Raw genomic sequence first — 23,013 nt, forward strand, 5'->3', positions numbered from 1 at the left:
GGTTTTTGTGCATCCATTAGAAAGATGTGTTCTAAGGTTTTAAATTGCTTCTTCGCTTTGTGCTGCTTTGGCTTATGAAAGATGTCATAATACTTTACTTTCAGATAGCAGGGGAAACTTGTACTGTATTTCTTATGTTACAGTAAAGTGTGTGGTCCAATGAGGAAGAAGAGAATACTCCATCTTTGCAGTGACTTTATATTCTGACATACTATAGTCTAAACACACTACACATATTGTTCAGGCTGTCATTAGTCTTTAGTAGTAGTTATATCATTCGGAGTAAGGTATACTCACAAAACACTGTCTCTTGAACATTTAGAATTAACTTACCAATTCTTAATTTAAAAAAATACTACCAACTTCCATATAGTTGATTTTCTCCCATTCCCTCTGCTGCTCCTTTTACATGTTGTATTTTAATAATGTCAAATAAAATACCTAAAGGTTCCCCCCAAATTTTTTAAATGAAAATGGCTATCACTTAAGATAACAGTATTATTTTTGATTCACCCTTTCTCTTTTATTACTTCTGTTTAGTCTCCAAATGCCATGAGTTGTTCTTTCAAAATGATTATTTGATCTGATCATTCCTCTCCTTCTTGTGGTCACTTTATGATGCAAGCCCACATCAGTTTATTACTTGAATCTTGGGAGTGCCAACATTAGATCAGTTTTAGTGTCTCTAGGCTTATCTCTGCATTCCAGGCCCTGGTCCGTTCAGCACCCTCATAAAGAATTTTTAAGATGTTAGTTTCATACATCAGTCATTCGTCTGCTTGAAGGCTTTCAGTTGACCTTTAGTGCCTAAGAGATGACATCAAAGTCCTCATTTGTGTATGCAAAGCTTTTCATAATTCGATTCTATCAAACTCATCTAACCTTACTTTTCACTGCTCCTTGTTTCTAACTTTGCATAACTTTTGCTTTGCCATATTTATTTCTTCTTTGCAAATGTTTTTCAACTGTTTGCCCTCCTAAAAGTGTCTTTTCCTCCTTAGTTTTTCTAAGTCTGGTTTTATTTTAATCACAATCTCCAGTATCTCCTGGTACAGTGAACTCTTCTTTCTTGGATATCTTCTGATTATCAGTAGATACAGGATCTAATATTGCCACTGTACCAGCATCATATCCCTTACAGAACTTTGGTTTTTTTTGTTTTTTGTTTTTAACTATCAAAGGTTTTTAAAAATTAAAGTGTAGTTGATTTGTAGTATTCTTTTAGCTTTAGGTGTCAACATAGTGATTCAGTATTTTCACATATTATGCTCCATGTGAAGCTATTACAAAATAATGGCTGTACTTCCCTGTGATGTACGATATATCCTTGTTGCTTATTTATTTTATTCATAGTAGCTTGTGTCTCTTAATCCTGTACCCCTATCTTGCCCCTCCTCCTTCACTCTCCCCGCTGGTAACCAGTAGTTTGTACTCTATGCTGTGAGTCTGTTTCTGTATTATATATATTCTTTTATTTAGCAGATTCTACATAAAAGTGATAACATAGAGTATTTGTCTTTCTCTGACTTATTTCATTAAGCATAACACCATCTAGATCCATGCATGTTGTTGCAAAAGGCAGAATTTCATTTTTTTTACGGCTGAATAATACTCCATCGTATGTGTGTGTGTGCGCGTGCATATGCACACCCTATCTTCTTTATCCATTTGTCTGTTGATGGACACTTAGATTTTTTCCATATCTTGTCTTTTGTAAATAATGCTGCCGTGAACTTTGGGGTGTAAGTATCTTTTCAAATTAGTGTTTCTGTTTTCTTCTGATACATACGCAGCAGTGGAACTGCTGGATCATATAGTAGTTCAATTTTTAGTTTTTTGAGTATTCTCCGTACTGTTTTCCATAGTGGTTGTACCAATTTACATTCCCACCAACAGTGTAGGAAGGTTCCCTTTCTCCACACACACTCCAGCATTTGTTGCTTTTAGACTTTCTGATGATGGCCATTCTGACTAGTGTCACCTGATACTTCATTGCAGTTTTGATTTTCATTTCTCTAATAATAAGCAGTGTTAAGCATCTTTTCATGTGTTTTTTTCCCCTGTATGTCTTCTTTGGAGAAGTGTCTGTTTAGATCTTCTGCCCATTTTTTTTTTATTGGTTTATTTGGTTTTTTTGATATTGAACTTGCGTGGGTTGTTTGTATATTTTGGATATTAATCCTTTGTCGGTTGCTTTGTTTGTGAATATTTTCTCCCATTCTGCAGGTTATCCTTCCATTTTGTTTATGGTTTCCTTTGCTGCGAAAAAGCTTTTAAGTTTAATTAGGTCCCATTTATTTATTTATTTTTGTTTTTATTTTCATTACTCTAGGAGGTGCATCCTAAAAGGTATTGCTATGATTTATGTCAAAGATCTCTTTGCTAGTGTTTTCCTCTAAGAGTTTTATTGTGTTTGGCCTTACATTTAGTTCTTTAAATCCATTTTGAGTTTATTTTTGTATGTGGTGTTAGAGAGTGTTCTAATTTCATTCTTCTGCAGGTAGCTGTCCAATTTTTCAGCATCACTTTTATTGAAGAGACTGTCTTTTCTCCATTGTACATTCTTGCCTCCTTTGTCATAAATTAACTGACTGTAGGTGTATAGGTTGATTTCTGGCTTTCTATCCTGTTTCATTGATCTATATTTCTGTTTTTGTGCAAGTACCATACTGTTTTGATGATTGTAGCTTTGTAGTGTAGTCTGAAGCCAAGAAGCCTGATTCTTCCAGCTCCATTTTTCTTTCTCAGGATTTCTTTGGTTATTCAGAGTCTTTTGTGTTTCTGTACAGATTTAAAATTTTTTTGCATTCCCATCATGGCACAGAGGAAATGAATCTGACTAGGAACCATGAGGTTGTGGGTTTGATCCCTGGCCTCACTCAGTGGGTTAAGGATCCAGTGTTGCTGTGAGCTGTGGTGTAGGTCGCAGACACAGCTTGGATCTGGCATGACTGGCTGTGGCTGGCAGCAGCAGCTCCCATTTGACCCCTAGCCTGGGAACCTCCATATGCTGTGGGTGTGGACCTCAAAAGACAAAAAAAAATTTTTTTTTGTTCTAGTTATGTGAAAAATACTACTGATAATTTTATACGGATTGCATTGAATCTGTACATTGCCTTGGGTAGTACAGCCAGTTTGAGAATACTTTTTCTTCCAATTCAAAAACATTGTATATTTTTCCATCTGTTTGTGTCATCGTCATTTTCTTTCATCAGCTTCTTACTGTTTTCAGAGTAAGGTCTTTTGCCTCCTTAGGTTGATTTATTCCTTTGATGCAATGGTAAATGGAAATTGTTTCTTTGATTTCTCTTTGTTTCCTTGATTTCATTGTTTGTGTGTTGGAATGCAATAGATTTCTGTGTATTAATTTGTATCTTGCAACTTTACTGAATTCACTGATTAGCTCTAATGGTTTTCTGGTAGTATCTTTAGGTTTTTCTGTGTATAGTATCATGTTATCTGCTAACAGTGACAGTTTTACTTCTTTCCCAATTTAAGTTCCTTTTCTTTTTCTTCTGATTGCCATGACTTATCCTTCCTTTTGTTAATGTGGTGTATCATATTGATTGATTTGTGAATATCAAACCATCCTTGAATCCCTGGAAAAAGTCCCACTTAATCATGGTGTATGATTCTTTTCATATACTGTTGAATTCAACTTGCTGGTATTGTGTTAAGGATTTTTGCATTTACGTTTATCAAAGATACTAGTCTGTATTTCCTTTTTCTAGTGTCTTTGGTTTTGGTATTGAGGTGATGGTGGTGTTGTAGAATGAATTTGAGAGTGTTCTGTCCTTTTCAGTTTTTTGGAATAGTTTGAAAAGTATCGGTATTAGCTCTTTTCTATATGTGTTTGGTATAATTCTTCTGTGAAGCTGTCCAGTTTTGGACTTTTATTTGCTGGAAGTTTTTTTTAATTACAAATTCAGTTTCACTACTAATGGCCAGTCTGTTCAGATTGTCTATTTCTTCATGATTCAGTTTTTAGAAAGTTGTGTATTTCTTGAAATGTGTCTTTTTCTTCTAGGTTATACAGTTTATTGGCATATAACTGGTCATAGTATTCCCTATAATTTGTTGTATATCTGTGGTATCAGTTGTTATTTCTCTTCTTTCATTTCTTACTTTGTTTTATTTGGGTCATCTTTTTTATTTTTTTATTTTTTTGCCGAGCCTGGCTAAAGGTGTGTCAATGTTATCTAATCAGAAAATTAGTACTTTGTTTCATTGATAGTCTCCTCTCTTTATATCTTTTTTTTTTTCTCTCTCTTTCCTCTCTAATTTTTATTGTTACTTCCTTCCTTGTGTTGACTTTGGGCTTTACTTGTTCTTCTTTTTCTAGTTCCTTTAAATGAAAAATTAAGTTGTTTGAGATATTTCTTGTCTCTTGATATAGGCCTATATCACGATACTTTTCCCTCTTAAAACTGCGTTTACTGCATCTCATAGATTTGGTAAACTTGTGTTTTCATTTATATTTGTCTCAGGATATTTTTATTTCCTCTTTGGTTTTTTAATTGACCCATTGGTTTTTTAGAAGCATGTGGTTTAGTCTCCATGTGTTTGTGCCTTTGCTATTTTTCTTCTTAATTGATTTCTAGTTTCACACAATTGTGGTCAGGAAAAGTGCTAAATGTAATTTCTATCTGCTTAGTTTTTAATTATTTTTTTATTTTTTATTTTTGGCTGCACCATGCCATGTCAAAGTTCCTGGGTCAGGGATCAAATTCATGCCACAGTAGTATCCCAAGCCGCTGCAGTGACAAAGCCAGAGCCTTAACCCGCTGTGCCACAAGAAGACTCCATCCTCTTAAATTTGTTGAGACATGTTTTGTGGCCTAGCCGGTAATCTATCCTGGAGAACATTCCATATGCACTTGAAAGAATGTGTATTCTGGGAGTTCCCGTCGTGGTGCAGTGGTTAACGAATCCCACTAGGAACCATGAGGTTGTGGGTTCAGTCCCTGCCCTTGCTCAGTGGGTTAACGATCCAGCGTTGCCATGAGCTGTGGTGTAGGTTGCAGACACGGCTCGGATCCCGTGTTGCTGTGGCTCTGGCGTAGGCCGGTGGCTACAGCTCCGATTCAACCCCTAGCCTGGGAACCTCCATATGCCGCGGGAGCAGCCCAAAGAAATAGCAAAAAGACAAAAAAAAAAAAAAAAAAGAAAGAAAGAATGTGTATTCTGCTGGTTTGGGATGGAATGTCCTATAAATACTTATTAAATCTAATTAGTATATTACATCATTTAAGACCACTGTTGCCATATTGATTTTGGGTGTGGATGTGTTCATTGCTGTCACTGGCTTGTTACAGTCTCCAACTCTTGGTGTAATATTGTTTGTTTCTTCCTTTAGATCTCTTAAGATTTTTTTTTTTTTTAAATGTATTTAGGTGTTCCTGTATTGGCTGCTGAGTATAATGTCCTCTTCTTGTACTGACCCTTTTATCATTACACAATGCTTTTGTCTTTTGTTACAGATTTTATTTTAGAGTCTGTTTTGTCTGATATGAGTATTGCTACCCTGTTTTCTTATCATTTCCATTTGCAGGAAATATCTTTTTCCATCTCATTACTTTGTGTGTCTTAGCTCTAAGTTGAGTCTCTTGTAAGGAACATATAGATGTGTCTTTATTTTTTAATCCAATCAGCCACCCAAAACATACAATCAGTGTTTTGTTTTGTTTTTTCTTTTTTCTTTTTTTTTTTGTCTTTTTGCTATTTCTTTGGGCTGCTCCCACGGCATATGGAGGTTCCCAGGCTAGGGGTCAAATCGGAGCTGTAGCCACCGGCCTACGCCAGAGCCACAGCAACACGGGATCCGAGCCGCGTCTGCAACCCACACCACAGCTCACGGCAACGCTGGATCGTTAACTCACCGAGCAAGGACAGGGACCGAACCGCAACCTCATGGTTCCTAGTCGGATTCGTTAACCACTGCGCCACGACAGGAACTCCACAATCAGTGTTTTTATTGGAGCATTTGGTCCATTGACATTTAAATAACTGATGATAGATATGTACTTATTGCCATTTTATTACTTGTTTTCCAATGGTTTTTGTATTTTTTCTCTGTTTGTTTCTTTTTGTTTATTCTCTTGTGGTTTGATGATTTTCTTTAGTGGTATGCTTGTGTTCCTTTTTCTCTAGTTTTTGTGTATATATTCTTGGGTTTTGATTTATGGTTACTATATGTGGAGTTCATATATGTTGACGTATCTCTATTTGTTTGAAACTGGTAGTTATTTAAGTTCAGACACATTCTAAGAGACTTTTTTACTTCCTTTTTTACTTCCCTTTTCCTAATTTTGTGTTTTTGATGTCATATTTTATGTCTTCCTGTTTATTATAGTTATAGTTGCTTTTACAATTTTGTGTACTTTAATCTTCATACTAGCTTATTTAAGTGGTTGATCCTCAGCCTTTACTATATGTTTGCTTTACTAGCTGGACTTTTACTTTCCTGTAGTTCCTTGCTCTCTCTCTCTTTTTTTTTTTTTTCCTTTGGCCACAGTATGCAGTGGCTTGATGTGGGATCTCAGTTCTGAGACCAGGGATCAAACCTGGGCCACAGTGGTGAAAGATTTGATTCCTAACCACTGGACTACCAGGGAGCTCTCAGTTTCTTACTTCTTGATATAGCCTTTCTTTTTCTTTCAGGGTAGATGTAGTATTAACAAACTCTTTTATTTAGTTTTTGCTTGTCTGGGAAGTTAACTCTCCCTAAAATCTAAATGATAATATTGCTGGGTTAAGTATCCTTGGTTGAAGGTTTTTCCTTTTTAGCACTTTGAATATATTATATCACTCCCTTCTGGCAAAGTTTCTGCAGAAGCAGCAGCTGATAATCTTATGGGGAGTGCCCTTGTATATGACTGTTTTTCTTTGCCTTTATAACCCTCTCTTTATCCTTTGCTTTTGCCATTTTAATTATATGTCTTGGTGTGGATCTTCTGGGGTTCATCTTGTTTGGGATCCTCTGTGCTTCCTGTACATGGATATATGTTTCCTTCTTCAAGTTTGGGATGTTCTCAGCCAAAATCTCATCAAATACATTCTTGACCCTCCTCTCTCTTTTCTCCTCAGGGGCTCTGATAATGTGAATGTCAATACACTTGATGTTATTTCAGATATCCCTTAAATTATTTTCATTTTTTAAGTTTGTTTTTCTTTTTACCATTCTGATTGGGTAATTTGCATTAAAATTATTTCTGCATCATTGGTTATTTTTTCAGAGGTTCTTACTCTTTCAACTGAGACAAATTCCTTTGTCTTCTCATTTTGCTTAACTTTCTCTGTCTCTTGAAATTAGGTGAAAGAATTACCTGGTACAGTCTTGAAGTCTTCTCCTTATGTGGGTGTGTCTCTGTAAAGTCTGTGTTTGCCCAGTAGCTTTGGTGGGAGAGTTAGATTTGGCATGAACACAAGCCATGCTTTTCTTTAGGATGTGCTGGCAGCTGTCACTTTAGTAGAAGGTGGGGCTGGAAATGGAGCAGCTAGGGCTGGAGCCAAGTGTGATAGAGGGGCTTCACCTTTGCTCACTGGGGGGTGGGGTCAGGTCCCAAGTTGCTGTAGCAGAAGTCCTGAGGGTCGGGGCCAAGTTGGCTCAATTCTATTCAAGCGTGAGCTGTTCTCACTCCCAGCACAGGTACTCTTGCCCCAGAGGGGAGCAACACTAGAGCAAGAGGGGCTGGCATGAGCACTTGGTGAGGGCTGGAGCATGGGCTGTGGCAGTCAGGCTGCCATCAGAAATCCAGACTGCCTCTGACATGTCACCCATCTAAGTGCGAGCAATGGGTACTCAAATACTGCTTTAGATTTGAGTCAGTGCAGCATCACAGTCAGGTTCTTTTCTCATTCATGGCAGCCTTTCCTCCATTCCGGGGCTGTGACATGAGGCAAGGAGGACTGGAGCATTAGTTCAGCTCGGAATGGGGCATGCTCCTCTTGAGCAGAGTGCAGACTTCCCACAGCCCTCCTATTAGTCCCACTCACCTTCCAACCACCCAAGAGGGTTCATCTTCCCTTTGCAGACTCCAGGGCCAGGGCATCCACTGTACAGCTTGAATAGGTCACTCCTTACAGAAGATCTCTACCCATATAATACCCCTCCTCTTTTGAGTCCCTTCCCAGGGGCACAGGCCCCAAACCTGATCCTTCTCTTCCCTTCCTACCCAGTTCCAAGTGGATCTTTCTTACAGCCTTGGTTGTACAGGAGTCTTTCTGCCAGTTCCAGTTAGTTTTCAGTGAGAGTTGTTCCACATGTAGATACATTTTTGATATATTCATGAGGGGAGGTGAGTTCCATGTTCTCCTACTCTGTCATCTTGATCCAAGTCCTGTGAGGTCACCTTACAGCTTACCTGGTACCTGCCTGTCTTTCCCATACTGTACCTTCCAGATGCCGTGTGAATTCTCTTTCTTCTTGCTTTCTCCCTGCTGCATCTTCAGTACTTTGTTGTATATTGTCTTTTGTTGTCTTAAGAGTTGGATGGCACATTCAACATTGTAGTAGGATGGTAAAATCTGAGGCCACTTTGACTCAGCAAGGATCTACATAGAATTTATTCACATTATTAGCTTTTTATACTTAGATATACTGATTAGGTTGTCTGATTAGCAGTTGGAGGCAGAAGTGAGGATTTCCTGGGAATAACTTGTGTAGTTATTCATATGTTCCTTGAATAAATTTTTACTGTGTGGTAGGCACTGTTCTAGGTGGTAGGGAAACAGCAATAAATAAAATAGGAAAAAACTCTCACCTTTGTGGAGCTTAGTGGGGTAAAAAGACAAAACAGTAAATAAAGTCACAAAGCAGTAAGTGCAATGAGGAAAAACTAATGATGAGTGATGGGGTAGGGGACAGGATGCTATTTTAGATAAGACAGGAAAAGCATCTCTGAGGAGGACACTTTGACCAGAGATTTAAATGAAGTGAATATTCAGATGGGGGAGGGGATGGGGAGAACATTGCAGGCAGAGAAGAAACAGCAAGTATAGAGGCCTTGAGACTGTATGTTCGATATATTCAGGGAACAGTAAAAAGAGCATGAGACTAGAATATATATAGTGGTCTAAGGGGAGAGCATTAGAGATGAAATCAGGAAGATAGATGAGGAACTAATTCATGCCATAGTTAAGGACTTGTGATTTTAATGTGTCATCATAAAACTTGGATGGGTTTTGAGAGGACAAATGACATGCTAAGATTACTGTGGAAAAGGATCCCTTACACTGGTGAATGGAGAACAGACTAGGGGCTGACAGTGAAGCATGGAGAGAGTCCATGTGACAGATTCCAGGTGACAGGTAGATACTTGTCAACTGTCCATCAGGAAATGAACAAATACTTTGTGGCATTTGCTATTCTGCAAATACTTATTGGGAGCCTACTCTATATACCAAGCACAGTATTAAACACCAGGGATGTATGGTGAGTAAAAGACATAGTCTGTCTCCTCATAAAATAAGAATCTATAACCAGAGTTCAGTCCAACCAATGGTAGTTGATATTTGTTCTTTGTTGAACTGTTTCAGGAGAAAATGTTCCGAATTTACTCTTAAAAAGCAAATCTGAAAAGGGAATATCCTGGTCTGCTAAAGGAATACTTTTTATAATGGCCACAAAGCAGTAAAATAATGAAGTTTCAAGTTGGGTAGAAGTTATTGTAATGGCTGTGGCTCCTGAGAGATTGGTACATTCCTGAGTTACTTAAGATGAACTATCTTATTATTTCATGCCCAGAAATAGAGCTCCCAAAGGTCTGCACTACAGTCTTGAGATGAACTGAAGGGGACTGAGAGAGTTGGTCCTTAGGTTGCTTTGCATCCTGGCACTCTTTTTTTTTTTTTTTGTCTTTTTGCCTTTTCTAGGGCCACTTCCCATGGCATATGGAGGTTCCCAGGCTAGGGGTCTGATCGGAGCCATAGCCACCACCCTACGCCAGAGCCACAGCAACACAGGATCCGAGCCGTGTCTGCAACCTACACCACAGCTCACGGCAATGCTGGGTCCTTAACCCACTGAGCAAGGCCAGGGATCGAACCTGCAACCTCATGGTTCCTAGTCGGATTCGCTAACCACTGCGCCACAGTGGGAACTCCATATCCTGGCACTCTTGACCTTGATCTTTTGCCTGTAGCTCTGATTGCTAGAGAACCATACCTTCAGTCTACTAATTTCTCACTGAAGTCACTTATATCAAATTTGTAATTTATAACAAATGAGTTTATTGGGATTAAGCTAGATTGGAATGGGAATTGCACTCAGTAAAAGTGATAATTTTCTATTTTAGATCTTATAAGCATATAACACACCTATTATGTAGTATAAAAGGAAACTACATATTTTGCATGGATTATCTCATTTAATTCTCAGCAGCACAATTAGAAAAGTATTGTCATGAATGGCCATTTTATAGACAAAGAAAATGAGACTCAGAAAAGTCAGGTAAATTACCTGAGGGGGCAATGCTAGGTAAGGGTAAGTAGCAGGGCTCTTTGAGTCCAAACATTTCACTTGTAAATACTACCCTACTCTCTCTCTCCTCTTCAGTCACTGCCATTTATTTGAAAATTGCCTCCTAGCTGTAAACCTTCTCCTTCCTCTCCTCTCATCCTGCTCTTCCCACCCCCACCCCACCTGCACTTATCCTGTCCTCTTCAACTATGTCAAAGAGAAAGAACATTTTTGAGAAAAAAAAAAAATTCCTAAAGGTTCAAGTCTACAAGCAGTATATGGGAATACTCATTTCATCATATTCTACATTAACGAAGTAAATTAACTGTTTATATTTCTGCCTTTGTAATCTGTCTTGTTCTTTGCTCATATTTCCTTTGCGATCTTCGTGTTTTCTTATCAAAGTTGTATATACTTTCTGGGAGGAAATTTTATAGTCACCTTTGCTACATTGAGTCATAATGAAAACTAGCTCAGTTTAGGCAACAGGCAGAGGTCATCTAGAAGGAATTCTCCTTTATGCAAAAATAATGTAGGACCATTGCCTTTTCCACTTTAAACCCCAGGTGTACCTGAAGCTGTTCACTTTTTTTTTTTTTTTTTGGTCTTTTTGCCTCTTCTAGGGCCGCTCCCGAGGCATATGGAGGTTCCCAGGCTAGGGGTCTAATCAGAGTTGTAGCGCTGGCCTATGCCAGAGCCACAGCAACGCGGGATCCGAACCAAGTCTGTAACCTACACCACAGCTCACGGCAATGCCGGATCCTTAACCCACTGAGCAAGGCCAGGGATCATGCCCACAACCTCATGGTTCTTATTTGGATTCGTTAACCACTGAGCCACAACGGGAACTCCGATATTGTGGTTATTTATTTATTTACAGATTAGAAATGTTTTAGTTTCTAATAAATGACTGCTTAAGATGATTTCTTAACCTCTTGCCCTTTTTACACTGTGAATCAAAGGGGATTATTTAAATGTGAGATCCTAAGTACATATGCTGCAAGACAATCCTCTTACCCTTTTTACACTGTGAATCAAAGGGGATTATTTAAATGTGAGATCCTAAGTACATATGCTGCAAGACAATACAGCATAATGATTTAGACCATGCATGCAATTTTTTTCATAGTTTTAGGTGCAACTATTAAATGACTCAAAGAATGAAGGGACGTGCAGAATAATTCCGTGGGTACTCATCCCTCCAATGAGTCATAGCACCAAACAATTAAGTCCTAAAAGAAATCTTATAGGTTTAGAATATAGTAGAAATGTTAATGTTAGGAGAATCTGTAATATTTTGGAAACATTTGCCAACAAACCAAAAAGGATTTGTGGCATTTGGAAATCTTGCATAGCCATGGTCTGTAATCAAACCCACAGAAATGAGCAATTTGAGGCCCTGGCCAAAGTAAAACATCTGTAAAGATTGGTCGGCACTCTCATACATTTACCAGACTGTGGGGACACGATCATCTTAAATCTTCCCAATTTGTTGATTTTCATCTTTGCAACTTATTCAGAAATGTTTGTTCTGATTAATATTTAAATATTGATTTAGCCATTTTTAGCATATATAAAATAGTAATGGCATTTTAGTTATTTTCTTGCCTTGGAAGCAGCCAACTTCCTTATAAATTTCTTCATTACTTACTATTGTTCTCAAAAGTAGCTCTTTAATTGAAACTGTGGTTTCATGAGTTTCCTGTATCATTTAGTTAATGCATTTCTACAAGTCTGTAACCGTAAGGACTGGTTACCACATACCATGTTTCACAGCAGGTGAAAAATCCTTACGTCTTCACTTAGTAGTCCCCCAACTAAGCATTTAAGGCAGTTTCCATAGGAGCTGCCTCCCCTACTCCATTACTGCGAAGGAGCCAGATCCCTGAGATGTAAATGACCAAAAAAAGTGTGTGAGGGGGTTTTTATTTGAAGTTTTAAGTTACTAGATATTTTTCTTTAATATCTTAATCATTGAGATTTTAGGAGAAAGATTTTATTTCAGATATTAGAAAAAAGCAGTATAACATTTTATAGCAGATTACATGAAAGTGGGGAATTATTTGCTTTAATTTTATTTCATGAAAACATGCTTATTTTTTATTACTATGTTTAACTGCTTAACCTTAAAAGTAAGTATTAGAACTCTCAAGCAAATCTCTTTTACAAAATATTTTATCCTGTTGTCTTTTGTTCAGATTTCTTGGGAACTGGTATGGAGGAGAGGAAAACAGAAAATGAGACTCGTTTATTTTTATTTGCTAGAAAGAGCTGCCATTTTCTTTACTGGCAAAGCAGGGAGAAAGTGGCAAAGCGTTTACAAGAACAGTAATTTTTTATTTGAAGCCCATTAATCTAATAATGTATCTTCCTTGTGCAGATTATTTAAAATGTATATTAAGTCCTTTTCTCTCTTGAAAATGGTATGTTTTTAGCCTGAATGTTCAGTCTTTTACTTTGAGGAAATCTATTCTGGTTGACTTAAGGCAGGCTAGTTTGTCATAAAATTGAACAATTAAGCTTTGCATCGGTTTATATTCACTGAATAGTTTACTTAAAACTAGCTTTTTTGATGTATAGTTGATTTACAATATAAACTTCAGATGTATACTCAAGTTTTAAAGGTGTTATTCTCCATTTAGTTGTAAAATATTGGCTATATTCTCAGTGTTGGAGCTTATTTTATACTTAGGAGTTTGTACTTCTTAATCCTTTTACCCAATTTTGTCCCTCCCCCTTCCCTCTCACCACCGGTAACCACTAGTTTGTTCTATGAGTCTGGTTTGGGGGATTTTTGTTACATTTACAAGTTTATTTTTTTAGGCTCCACATGTAAGTGATAACATACAGTGTCTTACTCCGTTTGACTTAGTGCACTAAGCATATCTTCCAAGTCATCCATGTTGTTGCAAATAGCAAAAATTTTTTTTGGCCACACCCACAGCATGTCAAAGTTTTCAAGCCAGGGATCAAACCCAAGCCACAGTAGTGACAATTCTGAATCCTTAACCACTAGGCCACCAGGGGACTCCAGACTTTGATTTTTTTAAGTGATATTCTGTTGTATATGTATATACACACACATCTTTATTCATTCACTTGTTGATGGACACTTAGGTTGCTTCCATATCTTGGCTATTGTAAATAACGCTGCCACAAACATGAGGTGCATATATCTTTTCAACACTTTTCAAATTGGTGTTTCTGTTTTCTTCATACACACACACACACCCACCCACCCAGGAGTGGAATTGCTGGACCATTTGGTAAGTTCTATTTGAGGGACCTCTGTACTGTTTTCCACAGTGGCTCTACCAATTTACAGTCCTACTAACAGTGTAGGAGGGTTCTCTTTTCTTCGCAACCTTGCCAGTATTTGTTACTTGTGGTCTTTTTGATGATAGCCATTCTGACAGGTGTGCAGTGATATCTCATTGGGGTTTTCATTTGCATTTGACTAGTGATATTGAGCATTTTTTCATGTTCCTGCTGGTCACCTGTGTGCCTTTTCTGGAAAAAAAAAAAAAAAAAAGACCATCTATTCCAGTCTTCTGCCCATTTTTTAATTGTGTTGTATTTTCATGCTGAGTTATATAAGATTTTTATGTATTTTAGATCAACTCCTTATCAACTGTATCATTTGCAAATATTTTTCCCCAGTCTGTAGTTGTCTTTTCATTTCATCAATGACAAACCAGTTTTTTAGTTATCTTTTGAAACAGCGATCTTTCTATACCTAGTTTTATGTCCAGATGTTTACTGTAACATGGCTAAATGTAGGTCCCCAACCTTTCATATTAGTTTGTTCAAGACAAAGGTGGCCAGTGTGGCTGAAGCATGAGTGAAAGGGAGCAGACTCATGTGAGACGGGGGTGATCTGTGTATCAGATGATATTGAGCCATATGAAACTGTGACAAGGAGTTCAGAAATGGGGCTGATGTGATTTATGTTTTTAAAAAAATTACCCTAGGGAGTTGCTGTTGTGGCTCAGCCTTGAGGATGCAGGTTCCATCTCTGGCTTCCCTCAGTGGGTTAAGGATCCAGTGTGCTGTGAGCTGTGGTGTAGGTCACAGATGTAGCTCAGATCGCATGTTGCTGCAGCTCTGATTTGACCCCTAACCAGGGAACTTCCATGTGCTGCAGTTATAGCCCTAAAAAGACCAAAAAAAAAAAAAAAAAAAAAGAAGAAGAAGAAGAATCACCCTGGCTGCTATGGAGAAAAACTACATGGGGCAGGAAGGGGTGGCAGGAACAGAAAAGGCTCTTAGAATAATCCAGGCAACTGGCCAGCTTAATTGATAGAGAAGGGGACAGATTGAGGATATTTTATAGATAAAAGTTTACAGCACTGTAAATTCTAAGGGAAAGAAGCATCAAGGATATGCCTAGTCCTGATAATCCATTCATGCCAATGCCAGTGGCTGCCTTCAGTCCTGTGTGATTCCTATTCTGAAGGGTCAATGGCTCTGCTGTACCTTATGACCCAAGGTTTTGGGGAAAAACTAGGGAGGAATAGGTTTAGAGGGGAAAATCAAAAGTTCTACCTATATATTATATAACATTCCTAGATTGATGAGACTTTGCAAGTGTCCTCATGAAAATTTTGTGAAACATTATTCAAGTAACAATAACATGAGTAACATTCCAGATAGAAGCATTTCCATATTGTTTCACAGAACAAACATGAATCTCACTCCTCCTGCAGCTTCTGAACATCAATCCACTAGTGAATTAGCAAAAGCTTTGTTAGGTTTTTTGTTGTTTTTTTTTTTATCCTTTTTTGGCCGCACCAGTGGCATATGGAAGTTCCCTGGGCCAGGGATCAGATCCCAGCTGCAGGTGGAACTTAACACCACAGTTGTGGCAATGCTGGATTCATAACCTCCCCTGCATGCCTGCCATTGCAGGGACACCATCGATCCTGTTGTGCCACAGCAGGAACTCTCCCAGAAGTTTTTATACTGGGTTTTCTCAACCTTATCACCATTGGCACTTTAGATGGCAAAGTTCTTTGAGGAGATGTGTACAGCATTGTAGGATGTTTACTGGAATCCATCCCTGGCCTACTGGATGCCAACAGCACCAACTCCCAGTTGTGAAAATCAAGAATGTCTCCAAATATCACCCAGTGTCCCTGGGAGGCAAAATAGTCCCCGCTTGAGAACCACTGGTTTATAATAAGCCATAAAACTTTCTAGGATGGTGCTGATAGTAACAAAACTAACATTTATTAGCACTTGCTATACTCCTTTTATACTACCAGAACCACTGGACAAATTGGTTAGTTTTTAAAATCTGGAGTTATAAATTATTTTTAAAAATACATATAAATGCCTTATCTTGAACATCAATATAAAACTACTCAACAAATGATGTTGGGCCACTGCCTTGAACATGAATCCACAGACTGGATTTCTAAGTTGTCATGTTTTCTGCCTTTTTTTGGGGGGGGGGGGGTCTTTTTAGTGTCACACTCATAGCATACGGAAACCTCAAGGCTAGGGGTGGAATTCAAGCTTCCATAGCATATGGAAGTTCCCAGCCTACACCACAGCCACACCACATCCAAGCTGTACATGGAATCGAACCCACATCCTCATGGATACTAGTTGGGTTCTTAACCCACTGAGCCACAGTGAAAATTCTGACCATTTTTAGTTTTATGTATTTTTAAATGAGGCAAAAAATTGATTCTTCTTCTTGCTTTTATGATAAATGTTTGTCCAGTCTTTTAGATTTCTCACTCATACCTCATTTGATAACATTGCGGCTGGAGCAGGAAACACTCAGTTCAAGGGCTGCTAAATACTTAAATTACATCATTACTCTGAGTACAACCAACAGGTTTCTCTGACCATTGCCACTAGATTTTTGCCACTAACAGAAGAACATGGGGCTGTTGGAGGGCCTCCTTGCTTTCACTATACCATGTTATTAGCCAGTATGCATATGGGGCCAGTTTTATCGGATGGAGATGGGCTAAGAGGTACTGTATATGCCAAACACTATGTCAAGTACTCTACTTGCATTCTCCTTTAATCCACAACAATCCTAAAACATAGATATGTTAATAGTTTTATTTTGCCTTTGAGGGTACTAAAACGAAAAGATGGTGTTTTGCACGAGGTTACAGAGCCAATATGTAAAGTGATCAGGATGAGAACCCCAGGCATTCTAACACATGCTTTATTTTTACTATTTCATCTTAAGTCCAAGGCAGTGGGGGTTAATTCTCTACAGAGCACCTGGCTCCAGCCTGGTCCATGATCACAAATTATATACCTTTGAATCTTGGTCCATGATCACAAATTTTATACCTTTGAATCTTGATCTGTTATCTTTAAGTGCAGTGGCTTAATCTGTGGAAGATCAAAATAAACCTACTGCTTGAAACAAGATAATTTACAAAAGTAAAGCACCCATTCCATATGTTTAGGCTAACCCAGATACTACTTATATTCATCTGTTGCTTTGATGACAAATTACCACAAACTTCCATGGCTTAAAACAACACATATTTATTATCCTACAGCGCCATAGGTTAGTCCAAAGGTCTCACCGAGCTAAAATCAAGATTTCAGCAGGCTCTAGGGGGAAGAATCTACTTCCTCATCTTTTCCAGCTTCTAGAGGCCACCATGTTCTTTGGCTTGTGACCCTCTTTCCTCAATCTTCAAAGCCAGTAACACTGTCTTTCCCTGACTCTGAACTTTTCTGCCTCCTTCTTAGTCTCTCAGGGACCCTTGTGATTATATTGGGCCCACTTGAATAATGCAAGATAACTTCCCTACCTTAATAAAATAAGGCTTAGAGCTGTGGCACAGCTTTGGACCAGTCTGGTCCTATTCAGTTACATTAACTAAATCTTTTTTAATGAGCATTTTCACAAAGTCGTAAGACTGAAAGTTTGATTTGTATGAGAGAGCAGCATGATTAAATTGCTTAATATATTTAAACTGTCCTCAAAGTCCAGATAATTGGATCAACTGTGTAATTACAGATGATTACAGATATGTAGGAGTCCTTTAGCGTTGTAATAGGTTTTTTTTTTGTTTGTTTTTTGTCTTTTTGCTCTTTCTTTGGGCCGCTCCCGCCGCGGCACATGGAGATTCCCAGGCTAGGGGTCGAATCGGAGATGTAGCCACTGGCCTACGCCAGAGCCATAGCAACGCGGGATCCGAGCCGTGTCTGCAACCTACACCACAGCTCACAGCAATGCCGGATCGTTAACCCACTGAGCAAGGGCAGGGATCGAACCTGCAACCTCATGGTTCCTAGTCGGATTCGTTAACCACTGCGCCACGATGGGAACTCCAGCGTTTTAATAGTTTGAGATGGGTATAATCAGTCTCCTCAAATTCCATGTGAGCTTCTTTTTTTTTTTTTTTTTTTTGTCTTTTTGCCATTTCTTGGGCCGCTCCCGCGGCATATGGAGGTTCCCAGGCTAGGGGTCTAATTGGAGCTGTAAGCCACCGGCCTACGCCACAGCCACAGCAATGCGGGATCGCGCGGGATCTGAGCCGCGTCTGCAACCTACACCACAGCTCACGGCAACGCCAGATCCTTAACCCACTGAGCAAGGGTAGGGACCGAACCCGCAACCTCATGGTTCCTAGTCGGATTCGTTAACCACTGCGCCACGACGGGAACTCCCCCACGTGAGGTTCTAAACACAGTTCTTCATTATTTGTTATAGAATGTATTTGATAGGTGATAGCATGTATAGTAACCAAATTCAAGATACTGAACAAAAATTGTTATTTTCATTAAAGCTTTTTACTTAGGATTCCTGAATATGCTACTTTAAATGACTACAGGATGTTAAAGGGGTGTTTCAATAGAACTGTTATTTCTTTCTTCATGTGTTATGTTCATCCAGCCTATCCAGACAATGGCTTTATTTCTTCTTTTTTTGGTGTGTGTGCTTTTTTTTAGGGCTGCACCTGTGACATATGGAAGTTCCCAGGCTGGGGGTCCAATCTGAGCTACAGCTGCAGGCCTACACTACAGCCACAGCAACATGAGATCCCTGACCCACTAAGCAGGCCAGGATGAAACCCACATCCTCATGGATACTAGTGAGATTTGTTTCTGCTGCGCCACAACAGGAACTCCCACAATGGCTTTATTTCTGACATGCCTCCCAGTGTGGTTGCCCTGTATGTGGTATAGGCAGTGACCTCAACTGTCTTTTGTTCTCTGACATTTTTGTAAGTTTCTAACCTAACATATACATTTGACAGAAACACTGAATTCAAGCAGTCACAATGGTTATTACCAATACAGAGAAAGTCACTGCGACTCAATTTAAAAAGCTGCTGTATATAAAAATAACTACATTTCAATTCCAAAAAGGCTATGAATTAATAAACTTTCATGATTATAAAGGCGATAAGTTCAACAAGTAATTAAAAAGGCAGTGATATTGACAAACACCATTTAATGAATTCCTACATGCATGGCCCTTTATCTCATTTTATCCTCACAACTCCGAGGTAGGTAGAATCTTTCTACCAATAAAAGAACTAGGTGTCAAAGGCTAAAATAACTTGCCAAGCACCACAGAACTAGTAAATGCTGGAGGAGATCTGAAGCTCAGTACGTCTCATTCCAAATGTTTTTATTCACTAATATATTTTTAAAAATTTGAGTATGTTCGAACACATTTCCATTTTTACTTAAATGACTCAAGAGACCTCAAAAAATCTAAATAGTGAAATCTTATGATCTTTGGCATAAATTATTTCAAAACTAGCATTTGAATAGTTACAAAAAATGGAATTATTCTATAAAAAACTGCAGAGGTGATCAAAGTAAAGGAATTTGGTATCCATTTTTAATATCTTATTTTAGGTAAAAGGCTAATTATTTAAAATTGAAACTTTAGGTTCCTGATCTGAGAGAAAACAAAAGGTATCACTTAAAGATAGGTAAATCAGAAGGCATTTAAAGTAAGTGAGGAAGAACTTGAAAAGTTTGAAAAGTTATGAATACTTCCCTTTATGTTTTAATTTTTATTCACTATTTTCTGTCATAGGAGATGAGTATGATGTATGTGCCATTTGTTTGGATGAATATGAAGATGGAGACAAGCTCAGAATCCTTCCCTGTTCCCATGGTATGAATAATTACATACTGCTTTGAATTTATGTATAATTTATACTCCAACGTTCAGCATTAGAGAGACAGACAGAAAATAGTTATTAGCACATCGTAAGCCAGGCCCTGTACTTATTAGTGGTCTCATTAAAGGATGGAGATGTATTTATAAAAATTTACAAACTTTTCTTCTCTTGCCCCTATATGATGTGCATCGATTAGAAAATCGTGAATAAACATGGCAAGAAATTAAAAATACTGTTCTCCACCACCATATACTACCTAAAAGATATATATTTTGCTTCAACAGCTTATCATTGCAAGTGTGTAGATCCTTGGCTAACTAAAACCAAAAAAACCTGTCCGGTCTGCAAGCAAAAAGTTGTACCTTCTCAAGGTGATTCAGACTCTGACACAGATAGTAGTCAAGAAGAAAATGAAGTGTCAGAACACACCCCTTTACTTAGACCTTTGGCTTCTGTCAGCACCCAGTCATTTGGGGCTTTGTCTGAATCCCGCTCACATCCGAACATGACAGAATCTTCAGACTATGAGGAAGATGACAATGAAGATACCGACAGTAGTGACGCAGAAAATGAAATCAATGAACATAGTGTTGTGGTCCAGCTGCAGCCTAATGGTGAACGGGATTACAACATAGCAAATACTGTTTGACCTTCAGAGGGTATTGGGTTTTATTTCCCTTTAAAGTGTTTATTTAGGCATATAGTTTGATTTTTTTGCTCCCTTCAGAGATTTCTGTAGAAATAACTTATTTTCTAGTATTCTACAGTTTAATCAGATTACTGAAACAGTTTTTTTTTCATCTGGTATTTATCTGCAGGAGTGTACTTCATTTCACTGATAACTAATAATAGACTGGTGCTGTAACTCAAGCATCAAATCAACTCTTCTTTTGGAATGAATATAGCCAAAACATTAAAAAAAAAAAAATTCCTCAGTATAGCTTGCAATTAAAGACCTACATCACAGTATGCAAGTGTTTCATGTTTTTACACACAAGGCCAGTGCTGTGACCACCTAGCATGAACTAACAGGCCAACTCCCATCCCCATAAAGTTACCTAGAGTGGTTGAGCTGGAATAGGCTTGTTCTAGTATTTCCCAAAATTGCCATCATTAGTGAGAAGTAACAAGGTAATTTAGCATTTTTCTTCCTATCAGAATCAGAAGGAAACTCAAAGCTGTCTTTTTCCTTTCTATTTCCAAGCAGTCTTATCTTGATAGGAATGGTGTGTACTAGGGCAGATTTCAAAAGGTTTTTTTTTTTTTTAAGGTTTTTACTACTATAGTGTTATGTATGAATTTGATTCATCAGCTGAAGTAATGTCTCTGGACTTAACTGAACTTCAGTATCCTAAAAGATTTTGTGTTGTGATCAAAGCAAAAAGATGCTGTGTAAAAATACTATACTTTGGCAATTGTTACTACTCAGATCATATACCTCTTAATAAAGAGCATCTTATGCTAATAAGCCCTGCTAAACTATGTACAGAGGAAACAGTTCAAGTATTGATTTGAAAATACTGCTTATGTTTAACAGAACTAATGATGTATTTAAACAATGTATTATGAAAAGCTAAATTATACATTATTGTAACTATGTAGAAAATATAGACTTTATGTATAATCGAAATGCTAAGAATTTTTATATGGCCTTGTATGAAGGGAGTTTGAATGTTAATAAACACATTTTCCACTTTAAGAACTGGCAAATATTTGTTCTGCTATAGTATTAACCATATTAACCTTATCTTTATATGCCCAGTGCTTTTTAAAGGTATGATGATGAAAGCAATTTAGATAAAACACATCACCTTAGGATTTTATACAAAGGAACTGACTGCTCACAAGCTATTAGGTAATCCCCCCAAAAGTTAAAACTGCAGCACAAATCATTCCAATAATAGTGAACATTATGGTACCTTCTTGGAATTATGGTAAATCCTTAGACTGCTGTACTGTCTTGAAAGGATAAATATCTTGGACCTATATGTATTGATGGGAAACTGTTAGTAAACAGAAGCATATTAGAAAATAGTAAAGCATACTAGATATATTAGCCTTTTGTTGTAAAAAGAAAAAAAAAAAACAGCTATTTAAAAGAAATAGAACACCAGGAGTTCCCGTCGTGGCGCAGTGGTTAACGAATCTGACTAGGAACCATGAGGTTGCAGGTTCGATCCCTGGCCTTGATCAGTGGATTAAAGATCCAGCGTTGCCGTGAGCTGTGGTGTAGGTCACAGATGTGGCTTGGATCCCACGTTGCTGTGGCTGTGGTATAGGCCATGGCTACAGCTCCAATTAGACCCCTAGCCTGGGAACCTCCATATGCCACGTGTATGGCCCTGGAAAAGGCAAAAAAAAAAAAAAAAGAACACCATTTGGGGAAATTTCACTTTTCTGAAGTGGTTTTTTAAAAAATTCTTTTAAGCAACAACAAAAAAATGGGTATTTCCACTTAAGAAAATAAAAGGTTGAATTCATCACTCTCCCACTCCCACCTCACACCATAGGAATACGTACAGGCCTGAGAAACAGAAGATCAGCTTATAATGGTAGTTAAGCAAAGCTATGGAAGTTGACTTTTATAAGTCTAACTTTTCTAAACCTGTTTGTCATTGGTGTAATTTCATGTATCCTAGGGGCAGGGGGGTGAGGACAAAACACTGAGCTTAGTGCCTGGCAAATAAATATACAACAAGTAATGGCTTTTATAATTGTTAAAGTAGATAATAAAAACATCATACCTAAAATACAAAATTTTTTTAAAGGGAAAAAGTTAAAAGTCACTGTAATGTGTATTTGATGTCGTATTCCCTCAATCCTTAATGCACAGTTTAGATCAAGGACTTGGTTCCTTCAAATTTAAGTTAGGAGTTTTTAATCAGGCAAAAGTATTTATTTTTTGAAAGTTCAGATTGTTACTTTTAGTTGTTAAAAATACATATACTTAACAACAGCACTATCTAGGATTGTTATTAATTCTAATAGTCACTTGAAATCTTTTATAATTTCTCTATGGTATAACTCTACAGCTTTTTTTTAATAGGACACGGAGTAAAATTAAAGTCCATTTCTATTAAAAAATCTTCCTAATTTAAATTTTCTGATTGTAAAAGTATAGTCATCTGGAAACTTACACCAAAGAAAAATTTACCTTTATATCTTGCCTCCATAAATACATATGTAAGATATATACTGTATTTATACTATTTACATATTCATATTTATTGGGGAGCATTTTCTTACGTAATTCAATGAGATTTTTATCTTCTGGACGTGCGTATGGTCATTTATTCAACCCATAACCCTGAAAGTTAAATCCTGTAGTTTTCCAAGTTTAGTTATTCTGATTAATACTGTGGAAGTGACATTCTGCTCTGCAAATCTGTATAGCTCCATTTCCTTAGGTTAAATTCCTAGAACTAAGTA

General features: G+C 37.7%; 1 protein-coding gene across 2 annotated transcripts in view; it reads left to right on the forward strand.

The window, feature by feature from the left end:
• The window catches only part of RNF13 (ring finger protein 13), a 140,942-nt gene extending 119,659 nt beyond the window's left edge, over positions 1-21,283 (forward strand). For both annotated transcript variants that reach the window (XM_047784514.1, XM_047784525.1), the window contains 2 exons: positions 19,497-19,577; positions 19,869-21,283. In XM_047784514.1, the coding sequence (XP_047640470.1) occupies positions 19,497-19,577; positions 19,869-20,233 (446 nt within the window). In that variant the 3' untranslated portion in view covers positions 20,234-21,283. The remainder of the gene's footprint in view (positions 1-19,496; positions 19,578-19,868) is intronic.
• Positions 21,284-23,013: the final 1,730 nt, after the last annotated feature.

The sequence above is a fragment of the Phacochoerus africanus genome, chromosome 1, assembly GCF_016906955.1.
Source record: "Phacochoerus africanus isolate WHEZ1 chromosome 1, ROS_Pafr_v1, whole genome shotgun sequence".
Lineage (NCBI taxonomy): Eukaryota > Metazoa > Chordata > Mammalia > Artiodactyla > Suidae > Phacochoerus > Phacochoerus africanus.